At 43.6% G+C, this 19,844-nt stretch overlaps 1 protein-coding gene across 2 annotated transcripts in view; it reads right to left on the bottom strand.

The window, feature by feature from the left end:
- Window positions 1–400: 400 nt before the first annotated feature.
- Window positions 401–19,844, bottom strand: part of LOC135916035 (histone-lysine N-methyltransferase 2B-like) — a 103,660-nt gene continuing 84,216 nt past the window's right edge. For both annotated transcript variants that reach the window (XM_065449241.1, XM_065449242.1), the window contains exons 29-34: window positions 17,311–17,435; window positions 14,556–14,800; window positions 12,375–12,504; window positions 10,361–10,456; window positions 6,087–6,154; window positions 401–1,876 (exon numbers count right to left, since the gene is read on the bottom strand). In XM_065449241.1, coding sequence (XP_065305313.1) covers window positions 1,771–1,876; window positions 6,087–6,154; window positions 10,361–10,456; window positions 12,375–12,504; window positions 14,556–14,800; window positions 17,311–17,435 — 770 coding nt within the window. In that variant the 3' untranslated portion in view covers window positions 401–1,770. The remainder of the gene's footprint in view (window positions 1,877–6,086; window positions 6,155–10,360; window positions 10,457–12,374; window positions 12,505–14,555; window positions 14,801–17,310; window positions 17,436–19,844) is intronic.

The following is a 19,844-nucleotide window of genomic DNA, read 5'->3' as shown; positions in this document are numbered from 1 at the left end:
CAACACTTTGCAATGAGGTGAACACAGTTTAAATCGTGGATGCAGGACCACAATCAGGTGCAACTAATTGCCACTGAATTTTTTGCCTTTCACCCCCATCAAAACGTGGTCACTGCAGCTTGGTATTGAACCTGTGACCTCATGCGCAGCAGCAGAATGCCATAGCCTCTAAGCCACCGCGGCAGCTTTTTACAGCATCAATATTCAGTAGTATTATGGGGCAATCACAAGCTTAAGCTCATTACAGAAGCCCAGACAAGTCTTGTTTCAAAGCCTGGCAGCAAAACACAAGTCCTTTAAGTGCATATTTCTGTAAATGATTCATGTGTGCTGCTTGAAGTGTTCAGGAAAGCCAAGCAGACTGTCCTAAAATAATTGAGCCAATAACACAGCCGAGCAATTCAGAAAACAAACATCTTTATGTGTTGTTATATTTACAGTTTCAATCACTTCTACTAGACCTAAAATGCTGCGGCAATAAATTCGCGTCCTAAACATCACGTGCGTGCTAACAGAGGCATCACAACTTTTGCTTGGGAAAAGAGAAGGGGGGGGGGAAAAAAGCACTCTAGCAACGTACTTTACAATGTCGTGTGTCGTTCACATAAGCCTCAGTAGCACAGTGCGGTAAAACATGCACAGTCAAAAGATCTAAAAACAAGTTACAATTGTTCATGTGCAGTTTTGCTCCCAAGCAACGACGATGAAAATGGTGGCAGGACAGAGCTTGGGTGCGCACATCCCAGGAGCCCCCGCCGAATGACTTGACGACAGAACAAAGTGTGTGTGCTCGCACATGCAATAGTGACATTACAGATACACAATTCCAAAGATTCTGAACACAACAACCGATATACATATATATATATATATAATATATATACTATAAGATGAGATATTTATAAATGTGCATATTTTATCGTTTGTCTCCTTGCTGCTTTCTAATAGTGTCACAATAACTCCTCAAGTTTGTTACAACATTGTTGTCTCGTGCTCTCCTTGATGGTGGTAATTACAGCTAAAACTTCTATGCTATGTACAGGTTGACTTCCAGGGATCACAGTTGGCACCCGTAAAAACCACTCAAGGCACTTTCAGGTATCGTGTAACACATCACTCTTGATCTCACATTTTTCTCTCGTCGAATCAAAGAAACAAGACATTGGTGTGTGCGCACACATTTGCCGACCAGAAAAATATCTCTCGGGCACGAAGCCCTGGCTAACATGTTATCTGTAGCTCACTCCATTATCTTTGCTTCAATAATTTGTGTTCTTACTTGCTCATTCATTTGTATTTTTTTTTTCTTTTTACACAAGGTACCAAAGAGCAGGCTCGCTCGAGAACAAAGACAGGTGCCCATTCATCTGCTTTAGCACTTGCTAACACTAGGAAACACTTGTTGTTCGCATTTATCAGGGGAAAAAAAAAGGTAAAAAAGCATGCTACCATGCAATCATGGCACACACGTACTATACGTACATAGTGAGGGGGTTTCGCGTTTGTGGTGATGGACAGGGAAACACTGAAGTGAGGAGTGATGACAATAATAATAATAATAATGATGACAGGAATAATAATTATAATAATGCAACAAAGATGGATGTGGACACAACAGCAGCAGTGAGGGCGAAGCTACAGGCAGAAACAAAGGACTGGAGATAAAACCCTATGTACACACGTCCCACAATTAGTGTAAGCTCGATGCATGGGGACAACAGGCGCCACCATGGCGGCAGAGTTCCGTCATCGCTGTGTGCATGTGCCCACTTAGTTCAGAAACTTGCGGCACCTCCGGGAGCCGCACGAGCACGGAATCTTGACGTCTTCGATGGGGAACTTATAGTCGTACGTCAGCTCCTCTCCTTTGAGAATGCTGGAAAGGGGCGAAAATAAGTGGACAGAGGAAACCGTTTAGAAGTTCCCACATGCAAGCTGTTCATGGGCATGAGCCATAGTAAGTTTGGTTCAGAATAACCACATGTGGGATTATGCAAATGCTTGCACCAATTATCGAAGCGTTATCTGCTCAGTCTCCAGCATAGTCTCAAATGCCACAGCATTTGTAGAATGCCAGAATACCTTGCAGAATGCCACTCCAATCCCACGCTAGTAAAAGAATTATAGTCTAACTTTGTCGTAACAAAGTCACATTTGACTAGAAAATACCTTCGTTATATATATGATATTAACATACAGATACTGGAAGAAAAAAAAAACAAAAAAACATTGCAATCAGCTTTAAGTGAAGAATATATAAGTGGGGTGACTCCAACGGGCCAGCAAAAGGTCTCCTGCACATTTTAATGGTTCATCAGAGTATTGCTGTGCAGGTAAAATGCAACCGTGCAATAGGTGTTATCATGTGGGATTGGCATTTTCGCTTGCTGACTGTGATCCAACCAGGGCAAGCCACCGCCGCCAGATTTTTTGGACGTGTAGGGGATTGCACGTGGTTCTGCACTGCTACGGTAGTCAGTCTAGCCTGTGTGTCTGATTTTACACTCGAGAGCCAATAAGTTCTCTGAATGCAAACATACTGACGACGAGCTTCCAGAAGTGGCTTGCTGCCAGTAACTCTGCTAGTCGCACTGCTTAAGTTGCCAGCCCTAACACTGCTCCGTCGGTAGTCTGCAACCAGTTGCAGTTTTCGCGACAACTTTGTTAGTGGCCGTTACGTTTTCAGCATCATGCACACATTTCATGCCTGAAACATTGTACAGCGTCTAACATTATCGTTATTGCCGTCATGCATTGGTGCTAGGGGTAGGCTGCAGTGCCGCAGAGAAGCCCGAGTAATCATGCAGGTCTGGGAAGTCAGGCGGGTAAAAAATTCATTGCCAACTGCATTTTACATTTTGCCAACAGAATAGAGTGGAATCCCTGCTTGTATGTTTCTCACTGTTGTGTTTTCCTGGCTGCTGAGTTGCGTTTTCGCGGTCCCAACCTACATCCCAGTGACTCTCATGTATTACGTTCACACTTCATACGTCACCATTCTGTAATGTTCCCACATTTTTTGCTGCATTTGAATGTGGTGGCCACATAAAGTTAGCAGTACAGAGAGAAATTCACTCATGCACACGACTATGAAGACGATAAATGTAGACAGTTTACGTTCCAATAGGCGACGAGTCCATTTTAACAAGTGACCAAAGTTTGCAATAAGTGACTGAGGCGACTGAAGGCCTAACAAGCATATGGGGAGAAAATGTGCGCAGAGCACTTGGCGAAGCACCCGTACATCCAAATCAGCCAATCGCAGGGATACATTTACATTGGGGCCAGCAAGGGTCCTATTTACGTTGCATAATTGGCAGTGCTCTTTAGTCAGTTTCGCCACAATAGAGCTGTGTTATGCAGTGAAGCATATCAAGAGTGGAAAGGGGCCACTGTCACGGAAGACCATATGTGCCCGCATGCACGCACTGTCCCTAGTCAGCGTAAGAGTGCCGAGATGCCTAATACCTGTTTTGACAGCCATTCAAGGCTGTTACTGACACTGTGACAACCTGCGCCTTCCTCACTGTTATGTATTCCCGGCTGTTCCTTATTATTATTTTTTTCTTCCACGGTACCTAGAAAAATATATCAATGGGGCTCTCTCCTGTATATAGTTTGCGGCACGTGCAAACAAAAATTTGCTTCACTGTGACCAATACTGTGTCGGATCGCACATTTTCTATTTCATTATAGCAGGAGAATACTCTGCTGAATTAAAGCACGGCCAACCGAATTATGAATTTGTAGCCTGTCTTTATATCCAATAATTTGTTATTTCAAGGTTCGAGTGTATAAAGCACTGCCCTTGTAGTGCTTTTACGTAGTGTGATTCAACTTGCTGGAAGCATTGGTACACCACGTCAAATCTACCAGAGAAGTATTTGCCTGCGTGACACAGAGGCCACGACTTTTGCTACAGATCATGCTTAACTTGTGCCAGGCACTGAAGTACTCAAACTGTGACAGTCATGATAGCTCGAGAGGGGTCCTGCAGAACAGTGCACACAATGTTATGAAAGGTCCTAAATAACAGCAGAAGTGACCGCAGTGAGCATAATGCGCAGGCAATTGATAAAGCCAATGACTGCAGCAGATGACAAAACTGTACTGAGAAAGCGGTGCCCTGCACTTCTCTTCTACTTTCACTTTTTTGCTGAGACATTTAAAAATATTATTTAGATCTGGCTACTGGATTACGTATTTTCTTGCAGACCACTTAACGTTAAAAACACTGCTTAGTACTCAAACCTTTCATGGTGTGATGTCATTTCACTCTGAGGTCTCACCCTTTCATTTACGCACACCTCACATGGTACTGAAGTCTTTCTTCCGTGCTAGTACAGTGAAACGTTGTTACTATGAACACCACGTTAGCAAACTTTTCATATTAACAATCTTTTCAGAAATCCCCTGGTGACTGCTTATCATTTAAAAATATTTAAGCACAACGAACTTCAAGACACCGAACTTTTCCAGAACAGTTGTTATTCAGCTTCTGTATCATGTTAACAATGTTTCAGTACTACAAATTAATTCAGAAATATGGGGATTCTTAGATTGCCATGTATCTTTCGCGGCAGCCAGAACAGTAAGGCTAGCAGGTGACAAGGCGTAGAAAGTGAATGCTGCAATGCATGGCTTCAGAAAACCTGCGACATTACCCGAGGAAAAAAAAAGTGGGAGAGTACTTCTTTCTTTTTCTTTTGTTCTATTGTGGAACAATGACGCATCAGGTTTTGTGAGCACATACTCAGTCCAGACAAGTGTTGCCTAGCAACGGAGGCACGCTTTCCTTCTTTGGCCCTTCTTTCTGCGCATGCCTCTTCGTTCTTTTCTGCTTTCTTCTGCGGCCAAACTAGCTACACACGCGGAGACATGTAACATTCGTACTCGCGGGGATGTCACACAGTTGCACTTTGCACTTTCCAGATGGTGTCATTTACAAGCGCTGGTGCTTTGTAATTGTTCAGGTGTTGGCCTAGAGCGAGACAGTTGCAGTGTCTTACAAGGAATGTGAAAAACAAACATGCAACAAGAAACACTATGCTTTAAGGGGGGAAGGGGAGGTGACATGGAGCTTCCTTATTGTCAGTGGTTTTCTCGGCATCAGCGTCGATTTTTGCGTGCACCATGCAAAAATCCATGCTTCAGTGATGCGAGCCAGCAGAACTATAGAAAATAGCAACAGCGTGGGACGATGGCCAAGAGCAACGTTTTTCGTGGATAGCTAACACATGGTGGCAACTGAAGAACTGACGAGTTGATGGGCAGAATGGTTAATTTTGAGGCTTTCGCTATAACAACTTTTCAACATAATGAAGAATTTGCTACGCTTCCCTGAAGTTCGTTATATAGAGATTTCACTGAAACAATGTGGTGAACTAGCAATGCTTGTGTGCTGCAAGCGCCAAGTGGGTTTCATTCCTTTTGGGCTTGGCAGTGGCCTTAAAAAATCATCACCCTGATCAGCAAATTTACACTTTGTTTCATATACAGCACGCAACGCTACTTAAGGCTAGAGATAGAGAAACATCTCACTCCTTGCATTCGAGACCAAAATATAGTTTGTCACACATGAAAGAAAAATATAGGTATGCATCATGTCATTCTATGTCTTATAAAGTCTCACACTTTGATGTCGCACAATATAAAATGATTATTACATGAAAGGTGTCGCAGATCTGAACCTATTTATCCCCAATCGAGCAAAATGACATGTTTTTGTGAAAGCGGCTACAGCACACCATTAGCGCTTGCGACCAAAACATAGTAGTACATTGCACACCAGAAGCACAAAAGTGCACAAATTTTAAGCGATATGACATAACTTTATTCTATAGAAAGCGTAGCAGATGAAAAAGAACCGCACTGCTAAACATGCACAGTTGAGATTTCTATGACCACATTAGTTGATCAGCTTTTTTGCAGCATTTTGCCTGCTAAGTATGAAACAGAGTATAGCAGACAAAAATTTACAGTGCAATAGCGTGGCTAAAGATGTGCACAGAGACTGTCTGCACTTGCATGCAGCGGCAAATGTGCCACACTCAGTGTGCTACAATACTCTGTTTTCAATTACTCACCTTCTCAGTGCGAATATCACAATATGTTTCTTGTTGTCCACAGAAATCACCTTTGAGTAACAGTTGGGCTGCAGAAGAGAAACACCAAGAAGAAAAAGCTAAGCAAATGTGCTTGCTCACAGGTCCCTTAGAGAAAGGACAAAAGGAAAGCAAAAGAGCTTGCAGGCATCTCAGCTACACATGAAATTAAGAAAAGCATACTCAAGTCAAATACAGTAGATTCTTGCTATTTAAAACTGTGAGGAGAGTGTGAATCATGCAGTAGAATTTCGAATTGATGGGTGTGCCTTTAAGAGGAAGCTTTAGCACAGGAACTTCTCTCTAAACAGTTAAACCTTGATATAATGAAGTTGTTAAAATTTACTCCGTGAAGTGAAATTTCATTATATTGAAATTCAACTTTTATGCAAATAAGTACAGTTGCAGATGGATTTTTCTTACAAGGAAGAGGCCGCAAGATTTTCCTAATTATCAGGCAATTGGTAAAAGCAAATTTGAATGAGAAAGCGTTAGACAGATATGGTTTCGTGCCGTGTAAATGATATTTTCCCATTGGTGGAACAAAGCTTTGGTGGTACGAAGCCATGCTTTTGCGTCTATGCTGCCCTTGCGGCTCATAGTGTTGCCCAGAGTGGGATGATGCTATGATGGAAAGCACTGGCAGTGGAGAGCAAATGCTTGGTCTGCCTCTCACTTCAATGCATTTTCAATACTTGAAATTACGCAACCTCCAGTACTGAACACGTAGGAGGACACCGCACACGATGCCATGCCACCTCGGCACGGCACGCTAGCTCTTGGCACACGCAGCATATGACCTCAAAATAGTGACAGTGGGCTGCGCATGAACTTTGCCACACTGACAGCCATACAGAGGCTGTAAGAGTTGAGGTCAGGCATGTAAAAAGGGGTAGCTGGCCCATGCCGTTGTCCAACTCATTCACACTAAGAATGTTGTTGAAGGGAGGAACGTGTTCTCATCGAGAACGAGGAGCACTGGGATTTCTTTACAATATCGACGTGAAGAGTAGAGAATATTACCGTATTTACATGATTGTAGGTCGACTTCCCCATATCACGTGACAGGAAAAAAAAGGGGGGGCGGGGGAGAGAATACTCGAGGGCACATTTGATAACGAAAGTTTATTAGTAGCTGACATGGTTACTGAACTACTCCTTTTCACTAGTGCTGCCATCATCATCGTTGCTACGGTCGTCCAGCGAAATTTCACATTTGACAAACAGCCGCACCACGACATCTTGTGAAACAGCAGCCTATGCCGAATGCACCCAACCACACGCAGTCGTCAGGGAGGCTCTTTTGACAGGTCCAGTTGGCATAATTTCGCGGTCTTCTGCCGCCAGCCACTCATTGTACTCACAGTGGAGGAGGTCCTTAAAAGGCGAAGATCCAGGCTTGTTTCATGACCATGTCGCACTTCAGTGGCAGGTACTGATCACGCATTGCAGCGACATACGCCGCAAGCTTAGCCTACAGCTCCAGAAAGCGTCCAGACTTCGGCACGTGGGAAATTCTTCACTTGCCGTCACAGGTGAAAATTTCGCTTCGCTGCAGTCACTACTCGTTACCACCCATGCAGAAACATCGAACTTGCGTCTCGCTGCACAGTGATTTGTTTCTTCGGCATAAAGGATGGCAGCCCTCTTGAACGCTGCTGTGAACGACTGCCGAATGATTAGTGGCCCTGGAGCACTCATGACAACTAAGGAAGCATAGAAGTAGCACGTAGCCAGCAGTCACTGGAACGCGTCAAACCAGTGCCTTTCGTCGAACTATAGAGAAAGACAAGCGCAACAGGGACAACAGGGAAAGAGAAACCCACGAGCAGTGTCTGCTCTTCCATGAACTACCGATACTCCCCTCAAGTGCCACTGTTCTGAGGGTGCCACCGCGAATGGAACAGCGGCGCTTCCATCAGCTAATGACCCCCCCCCCTCCCCCCCCCATGAGGGTTGTGTGCACTGTAAAATTCTCAAAATGTTGGAAAACCCTTCCGAAAAGCAAACAAACACACGTGATAGCAAAAAAGGTACGGGTAGGGCCATAGAGCAAACATAAAATTGTAACTACGCTGTAGCTCCCGTTGGTCTCGCTTTTTTGGCAGTGCCATGTTTCGGTTTCGATTGTAAGTCAACCCCCCCCCTTCACATATTCAAATTTTAAAAAAGTGGTCGACTTACAATCGTGTAAATGCGGTACATCTCATCAGTACAGCATGACTGAAGTGAAGCACAGTGAGCAGCCGAAAACGCCTGCTTAAACCCCCTCTGTCCTCCCCAGATCCCTAGGGGAGGCAAACTGCCGTCCAACCTTCGTCCAATTAGAGCGTCCAAAGTCATCGAACGATCTGCATTGAGGGCAAGGGTTCACACACTCACTCTCGCGCCTTTGTTCACTGAACACACAGAAAGGAGGGGAGCCTCGTAGACGGGTTGTCAGGCTTGACTCAAGCTGGTGCATCTTGGTTCCTGGGATGACCCCGCAGTTAAGTGCAGCATTTGTTATATCACCAAGGCAGTTACCGGGGTCCGTGACGAAATGCCTTAGAACACCCTTTACCAGGAGTTTTCTTGCTCCTATTGGCTCGTAAAGGCGACACTGAACCAACAAACAATGCTCGGTCTGCAAAACGTGTCTTGCCTGGCTGGCACCAGCCGAGGGGGGGGGGGGGGGGGAAGGGGCGCACTGTTGCCATCACGAAGCGATTTGTCACGGTGGGGCAGGACAGGCTAGAAGGTTGCTACCCCTACTGGCTGATGGTAACAAGCCACAGCCATGCTAGAAAACGAGTCACACCAACCTGCCCCCCACCCCTCCCACCTTGAGCACTTGACTGTGTTACTGCAAACAAGAGCCCTCCCCCACTTTCCCCTGTGCTCGTACAGAAAGACTTTTATTCACCGTCCTTCTCAGCTCACCCACGCACACTTCCACTCACACCTAATGCATACAGTATTCGGGATACGATAGGATTTTCTCGCACTTGGACTTCATATGGAGCATGACCCTGCTCCCCTTCAGCAGTCCCGCTTGGTCACGTGGCAAGTTATTTGAGGTCGTGCATACGCAAGCAGCTGCTTGTAATTCAACTGCCTGACTATCTGAAAGCTCTTATTTATTGTCTTTGAATTCCTTTTCAGCAGCAGTAAAATTTTGCGATATTGAAATAATTATAAACAAACTATGTAATAATGAAGTTCTAGATACATGGGGTTTTATGGCCAAGAAATTTAAAAAGGTCACTACTTCATTGTATGGAGAATTTTATTACATTGAAGTTCGTGATATAGAGGTATAGCTGTAATACATGAAAATGTAGAAATTCTTTTTCTCAGCAACCAAAGCACCAATTTTGATAAGGCTTGTCGCACTTAAAGGGCTCCTCACCAAGTCTGGCCATTTTGAGCTGACAAGTGCGGAGCATGCATTGGGCGATAACGATAGTGTCTGCAAACTATTACATCGATACGCACCGCAGAAAGATCTGAAATTTCAAACCGAACCCCGTTTTTCCTTCTCGCAGCCGCCACGCTCCAAACCGGAGGATGACGTACTCATGTGCCTGCGCTTACGCAGTTGTGTCCACAGTGTGACGTCGCTCGTGATGACATGTGACTTCAAGAATTATTCAAGACAACATCTGTTATCTGTGCAATCTGTTACTTGAATTGACGAATTGAAGTTTAGAGAAATAATAAAGCACATGAATTGAATGTTTGCGTGCTTTTTGTTTTACTTCGCACTGAAGCAAGAGAGATGTACTTTCGCTTTGTCTGCTTGTTCCCACGGTCGTGTGGTCACGTGCGTAGGTACCAAAACTACGCAATTTTCTACAGTGCTCCAGCGCATGATCATGCTCTACGATCCGCTTGTTCTGGCTCAGTATTCGTGCAACACTGAATTATACCGTTACTCATGTTTCCTTGTGAAAGCGCGCAAAATCGTGTGCTGTGCAAATGAGACAACAGCTGGCGAGGGGGCCCTTAAAAAAGAAACGTTAAAATCTAGTAACTGCAGGAAGTGGATTTTCAATTTGATACTATAAATTATTTTTGAAAAATTCTTGAAAATTCCAAAACCAAAACCAAAAATGCATGAGTTATGAGAATATTACAGCCACATTGAAATTGGAAAGTGAATTCCTCTTGGCCACTGAAGCTATGTGGTAGAGGTAACATATCCATCCAAGCATAACACTTTTGAGAGTTGAACCTGAAACAGTAATGACAATATGTGGCTTGTGCCCACTCACCTCACAAGAGTGGTTGATGAACCTGGCAGCATTGCCGTGCATCGTGGCATCAACAACCTCATGGTCGTCAATGCGGAACATGTAACAACCAATCCCCTGCAAACAACAATTGGTCACAATCAGTTTAACTTTCACAACCACAGATGCAACTGCACAGATTGTTATTATAGCCAAAGTGATTCTACAGTCACATGTTGCAGCAAGGGCTTCATACAGTGAGGCGACACTTTGAGCTAAACAACTTTGTTTCAATCATAAGTTCTATTACGTTGAGAGTTGCGCATTCTAGCATTTCAAAGAATGTTTCACAGTCCTGATGGATCGTTGACTAATGAAATAAATCAGTATACTCATGCCTTAAGTACAAGGATTCGGATCAACAAAGCTTTAGGCTGCCATTGTGACAGAGCTTTCTGCCACATACAATCTACAAGCTAAATGTGTCTTGACAAATGCAGCAGTCTAAAATGCCAGGAAACCAGTTACAGTCAACAACCAATTTTTCAAATGTCCGATTTTTCTAACATGCCTGCTAATTCAGATACCTTCATCGCACCACCACATACTGCTTAGAGTCAACATATAAGGATGTCTGAAATTTTGGACGTTGAAACCCTATTCTGTCCGATTTTTTGAATTTTTTGCTAACCACAGATCCAAAAGGGCAATAATTGATGACACCACCACTGCCATTTTAATTATCTCACAGCATCGAACCAGCGCCCTTGCATGCCGATCGGCTAGCCACCATACAGTACAGAAAGTCTATGCTTAGCTTCTTTGACGTTCGCTCCTGCACTTTTCATTTAAAGAATTCGCCACTGTCAGCAATGGTGCTGACTCTGTTTTGTCATCTTCACCTATGGCTTCGAAGCACAGAAAGTATGGAAGGGATAGAGTGTTGCATAATGCCAGTTCCCAAAAATCAGCTTCGCTGCAATACAGCAGCATTGCACGGTTAAGCAGAAGCAATGTATTGCGGTGAAATATACCAAGAGCGAAAAGGAGCCATTGTCACAGAACATATGCATTCTTAATTAGGCATGCATGTACCTGCCGTCTCCTGTCACACTTTGAGCATTGACACGCCTAATAAGTGGCTGGCTTTCAGGGCAGTTTCGGACATGCCTGTGTTGATTTGAGCTCTTGAGGACAGTAAAAGCATGTGTTCATATTTACAAGCTACCCGATTATTTGAATATTTTCATGGCCCCTAGAGAGTCTGAGAAATCAGATGCTGACTGTATTAAAATTCAAAAATTGGGTGAGGCAGTAACGCAATATCTTTTATCAAAATATGGCAAACATGAATCTGTAGACTCATTTTGTTATCCTCTAATCATCCAATCTGAAGTAGCAAGCCTTGCGTTTAATGAAATACTGGGATGGGAGCTGGTAACAACAGTGATACGGTCTGACATTGTTGTCAACCAAACCTTTTAGCGCCTTCTCTGGTTGCGCGTTCTTCTCTGCTGGTGTAAAGCTTTCGTCATCTACACAAAATTCATTACGCTCTTTTCCCTGGCAGGTGTCATTACCTTGGCAACAAATTTTCATTGAGACTCCTGTCACCGTCGTCCTAGCTGTTTATGTTCCATCTTGGCATGCCACTAAAGCACTAACACTAAAGCTTATATGCACAAGATGAAACGTGAATCTTATCTTGGCTGGCATTACCTTGAAAGAGAAAACTCAAAATGATCATCCACCTGAGAGTAACATGAAACTACAAATTGCTTTCACGGAAAGAAAGCTTCGCAGTTGACAATTTGTCCTGGTCAATGGAATCGAACCTGGAACCAACTCTGAGGAACCCATGTGGGTTTCTTGTGTCACTTCAACAAACTTTCCAAACCTTGCGGCTTTCCGCAGAACCGCTTTGCCATATTCAGCCTTACATGTCCTGACAAAACAAGACACTCATTTAATTTTGCATTTTTTTAAGCTCCTGCACAATATTGACTAATTTGACTGAAGATCCCCCAATCACATGAAAAAACGAAAAATAACCCACCTTGCTCTCATAGTACTTCTCCCTCTTGTCCGTGAGGGCTGCTCGAATCACTTCTCCAGCGTACTCAATTATCATCTCTCCTCCATCAATGTTGCGCTTGCAGTACAGGCCTCTTCCATGAATGCTTGACCTACGAGGGAACAAAGATAAAACACACATGCAGCGACGTGAATCAACGCAACTTTTTTTCTTTCTTTTGCTGCAAACCTTGTCTGCTAATTAAGTTGCTCTACCTTCAGTAATCTGCTGCCTTATATACACTACAGTCACACAAGGCACTTTCGACTGTGATCAAGACCAAAAGGGATCAAATTTCTCAAATGCGATAGGCTCATTTGCACAAGCTGCTAAAGGGAGCCAACTGCAATAGCAAAATTCAATCCTGATTGAGCTTGCTCATGCTCCAAAATGTCCCATGTGATTGGGATATTAGAAATATTATATTCACATTAATGTAAAGTTATGAAGAACTATTGACCCAAAACATACATAAACAAAATATTAGTTATGAAGTGAGCAATGGCCATGGGCCTACAATAATTTTAGCATGGGGCAGCTGCACGAAAAAGAAAAAGCATTCCATGCTACGATTTTATGTGCCAGAACGACTATGAGGTTCATTATGCTGGGGGATTCCGAATTAATTTTGATCACTAGTGAGCGTTTTCGCATCACACTTCAAGCAATAAGCAGCAGCAGCGGCCAGGATTGAACTCTCAACCTAGAGCTCAGCAGCGCAGCACCATAGCCACTGCGCGACTGCGGTGGGTCATGTAGGAAACCACGCAGCCACCTTTTGCAGCAATGAATTGGGCCTTCAGCCTGGTTTGCTCTACTGTGACAATTTACATATAGAAAGCAGGCCCCCATGCCCACGTTCACACAGGTAGATTTGTTTTCTTCTTGTGGCACTGAAAGCGTGGTTTTACTGCACAGCCCAGTTGTCTAATGGCTGAGCTAGCTGTGTACAAAGGGATGAATTAGGAGAAATCCAAGGAACATTCCAAAAATAAGTTTCGTCATTTTTTCAAAGAGATGGTACACCAGGTGAAACAAACATGCCATAAGAATCCAAGGCCTTTGCTAGTTCAACGACAGAAAGTCAGCGGAGGAGGAATTACGCATGCGCAGAGCGCTGAAGAAGAGAGAGTAGCAGCAGACTGGCGTGCCCTAGGTTATTCAAGTACAAATCATGATGGCTAACAGACTTGTGCTGACAACGTGGTCGCCAATGGAAGTGCGTGCTGTTATTCGGTATGAATGGGCACCTGTTCCTTGCAGTGAAAGCCGCACTCTCGGGACGTCACTTCCAAAATAATGCTGAGGTGGAGCAGGGTGTGCGACAATTCCTTGCATCGTAGGGAACCGAGTTTTACCAGAGCGGTTTCTTCAAACTGATTGCACGCTACGACAAATGTTTCGATGTTGGTGGCAACTATATGGGAAAACAGTGCAAGGTGTATAGTTCATGATGCCATGGTGTATGTTTTTTTTTTTTTTGCAACAAAGCTTCCATGTGAAAATAAATGACGAAACCTACTGTCAGAATGTCCCTCGTAAATGTCTCGCACTGTGTTTGGAATAACTCTGGATATGATGTGGTGTGCTGCTTCTTAAGCAGATAATTTTTAAAGTGTCATGCTATATTCATGCAAACATAACCAGCACCTTAATTAGGAGATTGCTTTTAACAACCATAAAAGCAGCATCTTAGATACCCTTTTAGGAGATACTGAACCGCTACGACAGGTGTAGTATTGGTTGCCAGATGCATCATTGAGATGCATCTAGTGCATTCCCACATGTACTCCCCCATTACCACAGGTATCACAACTGTGCTGAAGAGTGGGGGGGGGGAGGCGAAATTGCTGTGATATTGCACTGTTGTTCAGGCTTCTACTGTGAAACTGAAAATGAAGCTTGCATTACCCATTTTGATTCTGTATTGCCTCGAAAATTTTTGTCGTTTCTCTTTAGACAATCAGCGATACTAATCAGCAGGTGGAGAACAGTAACTAGGCTAACATTTGGCTGTTGCAAAATCTTTGGTTAGTTTCGAATATTCATAAACGCCAAATGGTTCCTTTTGAATACAAATAACAAAGTGTGTAGTACTCCATTCATATTCAAAACTTCGAATGTTCACCCACCCCTATTAGAATGCTTTGTGGTGAAGCCTACCTGTAGACACCGACAGCCTCCTTGGCGGTGTTCTTGAGGTGCCGGAAGCGCATGGCCATGGGAAGATCCAAGCTAGTCAGGCGCCGAGACGACTTGTGCAGAACCTCCACCTCATCTCCGTTGTCACTGCTCGGATCGTATCGAGGCGGCGACCGGTGTGCAGACGCCAGGAACTTGAACATGTCGTGGTGTCCCCGCGACTTGAAGCCTTCCAGACGTGCGCAGCCTGATGGGTTCTCTGGCAGCTGCAGCGTTGAAATGGTAATAACATTTTGCACCATTGTACTGAGCAACCAAAACCGTGTTGTACTCGCCAACAACTTTTTCTAGCTATGAAGGTGAAGGAACCAAAGCATCCGTGTAGCACTGCCACCGGAAATTTTTGCACAACTTCACCAGTTTTCCGATGTTAGAAATAAGAAAACATGGTTGCTTTGTGTACTATAGCATTCAAATTAACAAGTATCATACAGTAAAATGCCATTAATGCCACAATTACCAAAGCATGTGTCTCGGCTAGCTAGCACAGCGGCCCTGTTGCCTAGGCAACCTGTGCGCAGCAGGGTGGAAGGCATGGAGGCCATCCAAAACATGGTGGCCATGACATGTTTCTGGCTCCTGTGATCATTGCTGGCCTGTGCCACCAACAATAACATAACCTTCAAGATAGGTGTCTGTTACTAGGACGGCGCCATCACTGGGGTGTGGATTTGGACACCACGGTTTGACATTGGTTGCTCTTTCCAACATGAACTTGGTTGATGTGGTGCAAAGTGTGCAGGAACGTTTGGCGAGTGAAAAAGGGCAGGTAGGGAGGCTTTTCTGGGAGTGATGTCAGAGCAACTCCGGCAAGATATTGTGTAAACTGGTGCAGCCACAAGGCACGTGCCAAGGTTCGTTGATGCCATTAATCGGAAGACGCTGTGGCTGCAGAATTTTCACTTACTGGTAATGCCACTGATAAACACTGGTGGTAGGGACATTTCATTTCATTTTTTTTTTTAAACTTTGCTCTTCTGACTTCGAGCTTGAATGGGTTGCTGCACATTTTATGCTCCTTTCAAAAGCAAAATGACACCTGCATCCTCTGGTGACTGTTCGTGGTGCACAAAATAGCTGCTCAGCTGACCTCCGAGACTTATGACAAAATCTCAGCAACAAATGGCTGATAAACAAAGTAAATGGTGTTCAATGTTTAAACTGAGGCTGCCTTTGTGGAAAAAACAAGCTACTCAAGGTCAGGAAAACCAAAAAACAGCACCAAACTTGCCCGAACTACTGCAGCAAAGTAATACATGTCCAGAAGATCCAACTCTGGAAGCCTTCATAGCCAGACAAACTGTTTTCACAGATAAAGCTGGGCCAGAGAACACAGGCAGTGCAAACACATAAAATATTTGCTGAGCATCAGTTACACAATCTTCCATTCCATATCAAAACCTTTCCACAGTGAAATGTGGTGTGAACCAGAAGGCACAACTGTTTTGCTGCAACCAAATCAATCATTCTTTTACTAGCGTTGCCACAAACAATACATATTTATCATTTATTCTAGACGAAACAGACAAGTGATGCACCCAAAATGTGGTATTAAACTACATGCGCTGCAATATAACTACATGCGCTGCAATATGCCACCTGTGTGAAATTCGAGAATGAACCCTTTGAGGGTCGATTTTTTTCGCCATATGCGACCGCCCAGGGTCGATTTTTTTTTATTGCAGATTCCAATTCTTTTCAGGGACTTATTTCGAAAAAAAATTTACTGTAATTTTTCTAGGGTGACCGTAAAGTGAGGAAAAAATTTGCCTTGGTATATATGCACTCTTCATTCATGAATAACAACAATAAAAAAGAAAATAAACTTATCAGAATTAAAAATTTGATGAATTTTTATGCACATAGTCCAAGGCTTTGAAAATCCGCACACTAGAATATTTCGCAAGTCTCAAATGTTCCTGCTCTTACACTAATACGTACGTCCATAGCGTAATCGAACTGCATAAGTGCGCGCACCCAAGAAAACTGTTTCGTTGTATGCCCATCAAAAAAAGCAACACGTGTGACAAACTTCCGCTAATCTTCATCTTATCGTCAACCAGCTAGGGTAATTAGCTTTCTATAGTCTAAAAAATAAATAAATAAACGGAAATGCATGCACGGCGGCATCCTCCCTATGCACACCCCTGTAAGCACTAAACGAGCGAGAAACACGCGGTCACCCTTTGAGCGATTACTAACGAGATAGCCATCAGTTTTGCAAGCACAAAAAGCTGAAACCGCCAGCGAAATAAAATCCAAACGGCTGCCCGCCCACGCGCACTCCAATGCGCGAGCGGTAGTATATAGACGCATGGGAGCAAACTAGTGCTAAAACAAACCATGCAACGAAAACCGAGAGAGGGAGGTGCGCGAAAAAATTCCCTGTAGCCCCACATAGTGGCAGAACATGACAGAAAAGAAAAAGTTAGGAAATTGGCGTGCTTTTTAAATGTACAGATGGCGCTGTAAATATACGGCATCGACCAGTTTCGGATTTGTTCGCGCCGCCGTATATTTATGTCATTGACCGTCAAAGGGTTAACAAGCCAGCGGCTTAGTCCCGTACACCTGCCATTCTTATTATTGCAGCATCTGCCATTTCTTCTTGTTTGCATCGACTTTTTGTTTCAATAAAGCGATTAAGTAGCGTTTTTAGCAAGCAACACTTGACACCACAGCACTCAGGTCAATGTGCGCTGTCAATAAAACTTGCCTTGGTGCTGTTCCGCTTGTGGTACTTGAAGATGTAGTTTTCACAGTTATCAGCCCCTCGCAGCTGCTCTGTGAGGTACACAACAGCCTTGTGCGTGAGACCCATCATGGCGAAGCCGTCCACGTCTGCATAGCACATGAACCGAAACAAGCTCAATAAAAACACCAATTACAGATATCACCCTGAAACTAAAATTGAACCGCCAAAGCCAGGGGGTGCTATATGATACCGTATGAAAACTGACTGGCATTAATGACTAGGTTCTTATGAAGCAAAGATTGGAGGCATGCGAAGTCTATTTCATTTCACCTACTGCGCTCCTGCTGGCATTGTAAGTCTTCTCTCCTAGAAATGTCTGATGCTATATAATCGACTTGAGCAACATTTATCATTGCAGAGTGCTGCTCAGCCCCCAGACAGCTCAGTAGGTAACACTTGGGATGAACACTGTAAGGCTAGGCTTGCTGCTGGCGAACACCTGCTTTTCAAACTTTTAAAACCTTTGAGTGCTGGGTGTTTTGGGCATTTCTGCCCACTTTGAACTATAATCCAAAGTGTGCCAATTTCCAAGATGAAGTGAATTCAATTTCTGTCAATATAACACATTAGTAGGCATTAAATTTAACTTGTATGTACTGGAAATAAGCTGCTGAACATCCTACAAATCTTGATCCTACAAACCAAACAAAAAGCAATGGCTGTTCTGATTAATTATCTTAATTGGGGTAACTGGTACCATACCATGGAAAAACAGAATCTGTGTTAGTTTATGAGAAGATACGGTTAAAAATGTTTGCACACAACACATCAGAAGACTTTTCTTGTGCGATACTCTTGTGCCAGTCCACCATGCGATTCTAGACGTGCACCATACAAGTAACACTGACTAATAACCTTTCTCGTGGCACCTGTAACACACACACAAAAGCCGCCATGAAATTTCAGTACGATCTGTGTTGACGATGTAACGAGCACATAAGGCTTTTCAAGGTTGCAAATTATCTCGGCAAAGGCAGGGAGTGACCAGAAATTGTGATATGGCTAAACTTGGGCATGGCAAGGGGTCTGTTCAGATGCGCAAACACGATAAAACTGGCACAGAGCCTAAAGTGTTAATCATTAAAGTTGATTAAAATGTCCCCAATTAAACTGTGAAAACAGAAGAAATATGTGCCCTCATACATATCACATACATATATTTATTTATAATTTGTAGAGTAATTATTTCATTGCTGATTATTTACGCACCACTTGGAACGAGGAGTGGGGGCACGACAGACACAAGCACAAACTTTCATCTGGTTTCAATGGTAGGAAGTCGAGTGGTTTATATACATACATAAATGGTGGCATAACATGAAAGACATCATAAAATAGCATGCGCAATCAATAAGGCAGACTTGCACACACACATCCGCAATAGAAAGATAATTTCTAAATAATAATAAGTATCATACCCCAAGCACACATGTCGATGGCCTATGCATCTATCGCTCCACTTTTACAAAATCCAGCCCCGTTAAGATAATCAATTTCTTTTTGTGACAGTCCCAGTGAAGCCACTGACGCAGTTTTTCACAATGTGATGAATTCTTGCCACTTCAATTATGTCATGCGTCAACCCGCCATGGTTGCTCAGTGGCTATGGTGTTGGGCTGCTGAGCACGAGGTCTCGGGATAGAATCCTGGCGGCGGCGGCCACATTTCGATGGGGACGAAATGCGAAAACACCCCTGTACTTAGATTTAGGTGCACGTTAAAGAACGCCAAGTGGTTTCCGGAGTCCTCCACTACGGCGTGCCTCATAATCAAAAAGTGGTTTTGCTATGTAAAACCCAATAATTCCTATGTCACGCGTCATCTGATTATTCTGCTTGGCTACAATCTTACAACCGCAATCCTGACAGTGCAAGCCCAGATGCCCTTGCAACAACGTCCTGTGTACATTATTGTTATGTTCCCAGAGCCTATCGTTCAGGCATCTGTCCATTTGGCCAATCTATCTTTTCCCTGTGGTACTTTGTACAAGTCGTCTTGCTTGTACTACTTTCCCTCTTTTCTTTGCATAGTGATGCTAACTTGTGGGGCGCCATAAAAACCACTTTTACCCCAACACGGCCTCCAATCTTTTTTAAACGGTCGGAGATGTCATGAAAGCAAGGTATTATAGCCATCCCTTGAGCCCAACTATTCTTGGTCTCAGAACGTCTCAGTTCAGTACTTCGCCCAGACCTCCTGACAGCTCGCAACATTAATCATGAATTGTAACCAACTAGCCCAAACCAGTACTCTTCTAGTATATATTTCATTAAGTTTCAATAATGAAACCTGCATTGTATAAGTTTCCATCAAGGCTTGACAATTGCTATGAGACATTCCTTGCTCTTTGCATTCAACAGTTTATTACAGATGCCCCAATGGTGTATTTGAGTGGAGCGTCAATTTTCAGAAGGGAAGGCCCCAGGTATGAAAGTGCTTGAGGTGCGTTTTTGTCTTCAAAATTTAAGTATATTTTATTTCATCTGGCCCATGAT

This window comes from Dermacentor albipictus, chromosome 4, assembly GCF_038994185.2.
Source record: "Dermacentor albipictus isolate Rhodes 1998 colony chromosome 4, USDA_Dalb.pri_finalv2, whole genome shotgun sequence".
Classification (NCBI taxonomy): Eukaryota; Metazoa; Arthropoda; class Arachnida; order Ixodida; family Ixodidae; genus Dermacentor; species Dermacentor albipictus.
Note: the sequence above shows the minus strand (reverse complement) of the source record. Positions and strands in the feature narration are given on the sequence as shown.